Source organism: Montipora capricornis, unplaced genomic scaffold (genome assembly GCF_036669925.1).
Source record: "Montipora capricornis isolate CH-2021 unplaced genomic scaffold, ASM3666992v2 scaffold_75, whole genome shotgun sequence".
NCBI classification, from domain to species: domain Eukaryota; kingdom Metazoa; phylum Cnidaria; class Anthozoa; order Scleractinia; family Acroporidae; genus Montipora; species Montipora capricornis.
In genome coordinates, this window is record NW_027180268.1 from 42501 (window position 1) to 50534 (window position 8034).

The 8034-nt window shown below is 39.9% G+C and overlaps 1 protein-coding gene across 1 annotated transcript in view; it reads right to left on the reverse strand.

Moving 5' to 3' along the window:
- The window catches only part of LOC138036935 (uncharacterized), a gene marked incomplete at its 3' end in the record, with an annotated part of 49171 nt that extends 42496 nt beyond the window's left edge, over positions 1–6675 (reverse strand). The window contains exons 1-2 of the mRNA XM_068882963.1: positions 6499–6675; positions 5706–5999 (exon numbers count right to left, since the gene is read on the reverse strand). Of these exons, the coding sequence (XP_068739064.1) occupies positions 5706–5999; positions 6499–6616 (412 nt within the window). The remainder of the gene's footprint in view (positions 1–5705; positions 6000–6498) is intronic.
- Positions 6676–8034: the final 1359 nt, after the last annotated feature.

Genomic DNA, 8034 nt, shown 5'->3' on the forward strand with positions numbered 1-8034 from the left:
GAAACTGACAGAAAATTTACGAAAGTTTGTTCTACAAGAAGGAAGGTGAAAATCGTTCGCATGTCTAGTGGCATAGCTATGGACTTGTTTGTTTAAAGAAAAATAATTGTTGAACTTTGAAGGCAAAAGAGAATGGTTGAGAGCAAACATAAGTTTACCCAATTCTAGCTGTCTAATATCGGAAAGTTTTAGTAGTTCTAATTCTTTGAAAATAGGGTCTGAATGAGAATCGAAAGTTGATTTAGAAATAATTCTGATAACTCGCTTTTGCAAAGAGACAAGACGGCGAAGATTGGTTTTGTACGTAGATCCCCAGACAATAATACAATAATGAAGATAAGGATAAACTAAACAATAATAAAGAGTTTTTAGACAGGGTTTAGGTAGAAAAAATCTTGCTCTGTTAATGACACCTATTGATTTCGAGATTTTACGAGCTACTTGAGAAATGTGCGGTTTCCAAGACAGATGTTCATCAAGGACTACACCGAGGAAGACCGTTTCCTTAACCCGTTCTACTCTCTGGTCATTTATGCATATTTGCATTGGAAAATGATACCTTTTCTGTCTAGGCTTAAATAACATAAAGTTTGTTTTCCTCAGGTTTAAGGAGAGTTTGTTTGCCTTAAACCAAGTGGATAATTTATTAAGTTCGGAATTGAGTGATGCTGCCAGGTATATAGGATCTTTATGGGACATAAATAAATCAGTATCATCAGCGAATAAAATCAGCTCGACGAGGTCGATACGTTATTTAAATCATTAATATAGAGCAAGAAAAACAAGGGGCCTAAAATGGATCCCTGGGGGACACCACAGCAGATAGTTTGAGGAGAGGAACATTGACCGTTAAATTGAACGAATTGCAACCTGTTGGAGAGGTAGCTTCTAACCCAGTCCAGAGCCACGCCACGTATACCATAGTGTTCGAGTTTGTCAAGCAGAATATTATGATCGACGGTATCAAAGGCCTTAGAAAGATCAAGGAAAACGCCAACGGCATGTTCATTGCGATCAAGAGCAAGAGAGATTTTTTCATGTAGGTCAATCAATGCCAACGAAGTTGAATGATTTTTCCTGAAGCCAAATTGATTATCACATAGAATTTCTAGTTTACTTAAATAATTATAAAGACGGTTATAAACAACCTTTTCAAGAAACTTAGAAAAGCTAGGGAGAATCGAGATCGGTCTATAGTTCGAAAAGAGTGATCGATCACCAGCTTTAAAGAGTGGTATCACGCGAGCAATTTTCATTTGGTCGGGAACAATGCCATGAGAGATAGATAAATTGATTATATGAGCTAAAGGATCGGCTATAATTTGAATTGACTGTTTTATGATGGAAATGGGAATTCTATCATGGCCAGCTGCCTTACCTGGTCGAATAGCATTGGAAATTTCCGATAGCTCATTTGGAGTCACTGGATCAAAAAAACACCGATTGACAAAAGTGACCAGAGAGAAAACTGCGGTGAGAGACAGACGAGTGAATTTCTTTGGCTAGATTAGGTCCGATACTAGAAAAATAACTACAGAATCTATTAGCGATGTCTACTGGATCCGTAATTTCTTGGTTGTCAACTTTAAAGATGGAATTGATTTTAAACGCTTTCTTTTTTGTCTTAATAATTTCGTTTAGAACCCTCCATGTAGCTTTGGCATTTGATTTAGAAGCATCGATTTTCTTTTCGTAATATACACGTTTAGCGATTCTTAATGAGTGATTCAATTTGTTTTTGTAATTTTTATAACGAATTTCATAATGCAAAGATTGATTATTGAGATACTGTCTATATAACTTATTTTTCGTTCTTATCGACTTCAGAAGTCCTTTCGATAACCAAGGCTTTCTCAGGTAATTGCTCACCTTAGTTTTTTTTTAAAGGAAAACATGAGTCATATGCCGTAGAGCATTGTTTGAAAAAGCTGTTATAGGCATTATTTGGATCATCAAAAGTGGCATACTGAGACCAGTCAATTCTCTCCAAATGCGTTAGAAACTTAGTTGTGTTGACTTGATTTACATCTCGAACAAAAACGGTTTCATTAGATGCTGAGATTGAGGTATCGAAATGAATAGAAAATATAGGCAGATGGTCAGAAATGTCAGTGAAAAACAGTCCACTCCTGGATCTATCGAAAAATTGGTTGACGAAAAAAATGTTGTCAATTAAAGTTGCCGAGTGACAAGTTATTCTTGTAGGGCGCGTAATCAATGGAAGAACATATTTGAATATAGCGCATCTAAAAATTCACCAGTAACGGAATGACATTGGTGGTTCATTAGATTTAAGTTAAAGTCACCCATTAAATAACATACCTTATTTTCGTTTGAGATCTTACTTAACAGCTCATTAGTCATTGTTAAAAATTCATCAACGTTTTGGTTTGGCGGCCTGTAAATCACACCAGTAACAATGTTCTTTCCCTGGGGCTTAACAATTTCAATAAACAAAGATTCTTCCAAGTTTGGCAACGAAAAATCAAGATCGCATCGAAATTTAAAATTCAAATTGCTAGAAACATACAAACCAACTCCACCACCGGATCTATTTTCCCTACTTTTATGAACAAAACTGTAACCGTCGATGTCGACTGACGACGACGAATCATTTAGCCAAGTTTCGGAAATACCAATCAAAGAGAATTTTAAGTTTACGTTAGATAAAAGATCTGTTAATTTGCTAGCATTACAATGTAGGCTACGAATGTTTAGATGCAGTGAAAAATCCACAGGTTACACGCCCATCCGAACTTTGAAAAGCCGAATTTCTGCGTGACTGTGCTATGTTTAGAAATGTGGTTGGGCTGGATAAGAAAATGTGTTGTCGCCCCCACCCATTGTGCCGTTTATGCATAGACAGATTCTGCTCGGCAACTTTTGAGCAACGTTTTCAATTCTGAGGAACTTTTTCGAGTTTTCGGAGCAACTCTAACCACTTTGTGATATATTTTGCCATTTCAAATCAAACACCGAACGAAACATCTTGCTATAAGCACGATTTTCACTTTGTATTTGGGTGATCTGTGGTGTATCTTCCACATATGGATGTCTCGTTGGATGTCCTGTGGTGTATCTTCCATATATGGATGTCTCGTTGGGTATCCTGTGTTAATATTGCAAATGTAGAACAGCTACCTGTATTGCTGAAAGCAAAATGGCGGAAGCCATGCAAGAGGGCGAATACCCTATTCAAATTGCTAGAGAAAATAGGGCACAGATGACGGAACCGAAAAGGGCTTCCATTTCGAGAGAACGTAAAGTTGCTAGAACATCGGCAAGTACAAGGCAGGTAGAATGTCAAATCCAATGACCAAAACTTCGATTCAAGACCGAATCAAGGAATATCCAGATCATCACTTCGCTTGTGTCAAAGGGCAGCTACGATGCGATGCATGTCACGAAATCGTCGCTGTAAAGGCGAGCACTGTGCAGAAACATGTGCAGTCCCGAAAACCCTTGAATGGCATCGCCAATATTAAAAGGGACAAGACCAAAAGCCAAAGTATTCATCAATTTCTGCAAAGGCAAGTGAGTGGGGTTACTTTACCAACTGATATGCGAGTCTTTCGTCTTGAAGTAGTTGAGACACTCCTTATGGCGATTTCCAAGATAGATGTCTTGCGCCGTCTTTTTGAGAAGTATGCCCATAGCCTTACTGCAAATACACACATGAAAGACATTATTCCTTCTGTGTTGGCAAGGGAACAAGAAAAAGTCAAGGCCGAGCTTCAGGATCTTAAAGAAGTGTCGGTTACGTTCGATGGGACTGCCCGACTTGGCGAAGCACTTGCTACTGTAGTGCGTTATGTCCAGGAGGATTTCAAGCCAACACAACGCCTTGTGTGCCTTGAGATTCTTGCAATGCCAATGAAGGGGGTTGAACCTGCCCAAAGACTGATGTCCAATGTTGCTGTTAAGCACAACTTCGGATCAGACATGGTACTTGCTGCAATGCGAGATGGTGCTTCAGTAAATGGGGCTGCCATAAGGCAACTACTATTCTTTTATCCCAATACTGGGTGAGTTTGCTTTCTCATAGTTTTAATGCGAAGGTACTTTGCAGGGAGAGAACTGGACAGTCAATGAAGTTCCACAGCAATAAACGTTGGTGGAGTAAGTGGGAGGTGCTCAAGCAGGTGTCCGACTATTTTGGTGATGTGTTGCCATTTCTAGAATGTGCATCTTTTCCCTGCTACCCGCCAAAATCTGTCGAATATCTTTGAGAATCCTCAAGACCTTCAAGATCTCCGCTTAGAGCTTGCTGTTATTGTTGATGCTGTGTTCATTTTGTTAAGTCAACATACAGCCTTGAAGATGACGGCCCCTTGATATTTTCATGCTATGAACATCATTTAGCTGTTGCTCAAGCAGTTGGGGTAGGCCACTACCCTTGCACCTTGGCTGTTGCCAGAGAAATTGCCAATGGCGATGTTGCCCTCCAAGCTAGATTGATTGATCAGGCTAGAGCATGTATCCAGCCAGGACTGAACTTTTTTCGAGAGAAGTTCAGCGTCCAGTTCCACAATGTAGTACGTGCATTCAAGGTAGCACGCCTTTGTTGCCCAGTTCAAGTTCAACTGTTAATGCCTAATGCTGCAGCCCTCCAAGAATTCAAGAATTTTCCTTTTGTGGATGATAACACCATCGCTAACCTGGCAGCGGAGCTTCCGGCCTATCCTGCTGCTGCCGATGGTATTCTGGACATGAATGAGGAGCAGAAACTGCCATGGTGGGCAGCAAGTCGTCACACCCACCCACACTGGGCTTCACTTATTAGGAAGTTACTCCTCATTCATCCCAGCTCTGCTGCTTCTGAGAGGGTCTTCAGTTTACTCAGCACTCTGTCTTCTCAGCAAGACAATGCCTTAGAAGACTATATGGAAGCATCTGTAATGATCCGATACAATGAGTGCCAGAGGCATGAACATTTTCATTCTTACTGCTTGGACTTCTTAAAGAACCTCAGTCAGCCTCTTATTTGTTATTTCAAAAATAGTAGCAGCTATTATTGTATATCGTATGAGTTTGATACTTCAAACTCCCAATTCAGTTGAAAATATTGTTAAGACATCTCTAGCTCAGCCAATGGAAATGGATGTATTTTTTGACTCACCGTGTTGCTAAGCCAACAAAATGGCAGCCTAGTGGGTTACTTTTTAATACAACCATATTGATTCAGTATAATTATGCCATATGGTGTTTAGAATAATTGCTTCATCGTTTGAAGCTGGTAAGTTTAGAAACTTGATTCTTTATCATTTTTCAATAAATCAGGCAACAAGAGTGTGATTTAATATATTTTTTTGAGCAACTTTTTATATTCTAGGAGCAACTTTTTCAAATTTGAGCAACTTTTGAGGGTATTTTTGGTCAACTTTTAAAGACGTTTTGAGCAGAATCTGTCTATGCCTAGTGCCATTGTTCAACGGCTATGTTTCGACGAACCACTGAATCAGGTTACATTGAGGGTGGTTAATTGTTGCCATAGAACACTTTTAATTAAGACTTCCATAACGATGCCAGTGATTTAGGAAACTCGGCTCTTTGTCGTTATCAGACAAATTAGAATCAACCCGGCAGCATTGCAACATTCTTTCACTGCAACACTTCACAAAGAATTAAGACGAAGAGCAGAGTGGCAAATAGAGTATCTAAAAAAATAGTCGTGTATCTGCAGTAAGATGATTTCTGATGCTTACCTCCTTCTGGTGTAGTTATTGAGACGTTTGTACTCGAATAATTATCATTGCCGCTTTCTGTAACGGCAACAACCTGAAATACGAATACACGGTCAGGCTTAAGGAGTCGATATAAGTGATAGGATCTTTTATAATCTCCCTCCAGTGGAAGATAAACGGAAACACCTGTCTTAACTTCCGTGTACTTCACAGCGAAGTGATCTACGGAGATACCAAGCGGAAACACTGACCAAGACAGGTCTGCTGATGTGTCAGTTGTGTTGACAAAAAGAAGCCATTCCGACAAATTTATCTCTGTAAAAGGGAATGAAAAATGTTAAAATCAGCATTAACATTGACCTTCTTTTTTTACTGCTGGTCCTTAATGGAAATGAGACGTTTCCAAGCGAACTATGAGACAGCAAGCAATAAGAGCAGCTAATAATTGTAATTGTAGATGATGTTGCTGAATTTTTCAGCATGAACTCAACACTGGTTGAGTGATAGGATGACATGGTGCAGTGCATAATCACTGACTGTTGGCATAAATTGTCATTGGTGTTAAGTTAGGAAAAATCTCTATTCATAATGAAACGACCAAGCTTGAATAAAAGTGTTAATATCGTTTTCTTCACCACCACAACAACTGTCCTCTGTTAAACTAAACTATTATGCCTCCCCATTCTTGGATAAGAGACTCCCCGAAAGTACTACAATCGAATATAGAGAAACCACAATTGCATGTATCGATCTAGGGTTTGCGGTAATCACAGAGAGGAGCTTCGAATGAAAATTAATTTACGCATCAAATTACCTGTTGGCTTGTCATTTAGGCCAGAATACCACGCTTGGAATCCATCACCGTATTGCCCTCTTGTAAAAAACCTGATGTAAACTTGACTAGCTGGAATAAGGAGTGAAAAGTCTCCCATGTATCCACACAGCAAGGTACCATGCTTACTTTCTTTTGTTGAAACACTTACGAAATCGTTAGACCTATGAAATAAAGAAATAATAAAATATTCATACATTTCAAGGCACTTGTCTCATTAATTATCCATTTACTAAACGAGTTGATGAACTAATGTACAATTAAATGTTCAAGTGTCTTACCACCAAAAACAATGAAGTTGCGCACCCTGGCCAATCACAGCACGTGCATTTGTTTGCAGGGTGATCACCCAATCGAAATCCTAAGCTTGAAAAAGTGGTGTACACTTCTTTTAGCCAATTAAAAAGCCCCAAATATAATAAGTGTAATAATAATAATAATAATAATAATAATAATAATAATGATAATAACAATAATAATAATAAAACAAGTTTGCAAAGTTCGCAGCGATATGCGAAGACGCGAAGACGACAAAGATGAACGCCCAAGGTACAGAGAATTGGAGAACAACGGTCACCATGGTAACGGAGAATGTTTCGAGGATATTGGAGCAGCAAGCAGTTTTTGGCGGAGTCTTTGGAAGACGAGAGGGACTGGAAATAAGGATGCTGAATGGTCGAGGGACATTAAGGAAGCGATCGCCAGACGCCTACCCCCTCCCTCTGAGAAGGATTTGGAGTTGGAGACTTCAAACGTAAGCAAGGTCATTCTCAGGCGAAATTTTAGCGCACCTGGACCTGACAGAATCGTAAATTTCTGGTGGAAAAGGCGACATCTCTTCATGCTAGGATTTCAGACGCATTTGCGGCTATCTCGAAGCGCGATGAAGAATATCCTTAGTGGTTTGCTGAAGGCAAAACAAGTCTTCTCCCAAAACCAGAAGAGTTTTCCTCCGAGATCATGACACTTCATCGGTTCCCCTCATGGATCTGTAGAGCGATTAGGAACTTGAGTGCTAGCTGGAACACAAGGATCACAACATCCACGAAGCAAGGGCGCGAAAGATCTCGGTCCATCAGATTTGTCAAAGGCCTTCCTCAGGGAGACGTCCTGTGCCCTCGTTATTTACGTTGTGTCTAAACCTGGTCACCTGGTTCCTAGCAGCTACTCAAAGATATCGTCTCTCCAAACCACTGGAGTCCAAAGTTACCCACTTCTGAGATCGTCCACTTATACGTGGACGATCTCAAGGTATTCGCAGCTTCCGAGTCAAGCTCAATACAGTGTTACGAGCTACTAGCGATGCCATGCTAGACATTAGGCTACATTGGAACCCCAAGAAATGTAGTGTCATCCATATTAGGAAAGGAAAGCAAATTGAGAATGCTGAGATCTCAAGCTGGACGAGTCCACCCTAGTGCATCGCCTTAAACTGGTTCCAACTATAAGTTCTTGGGTGTGTGTGAATCGACCTTGCAAGACGAGAAGCTAGCACTTGCACTTGCAGTTGCAGCAAAG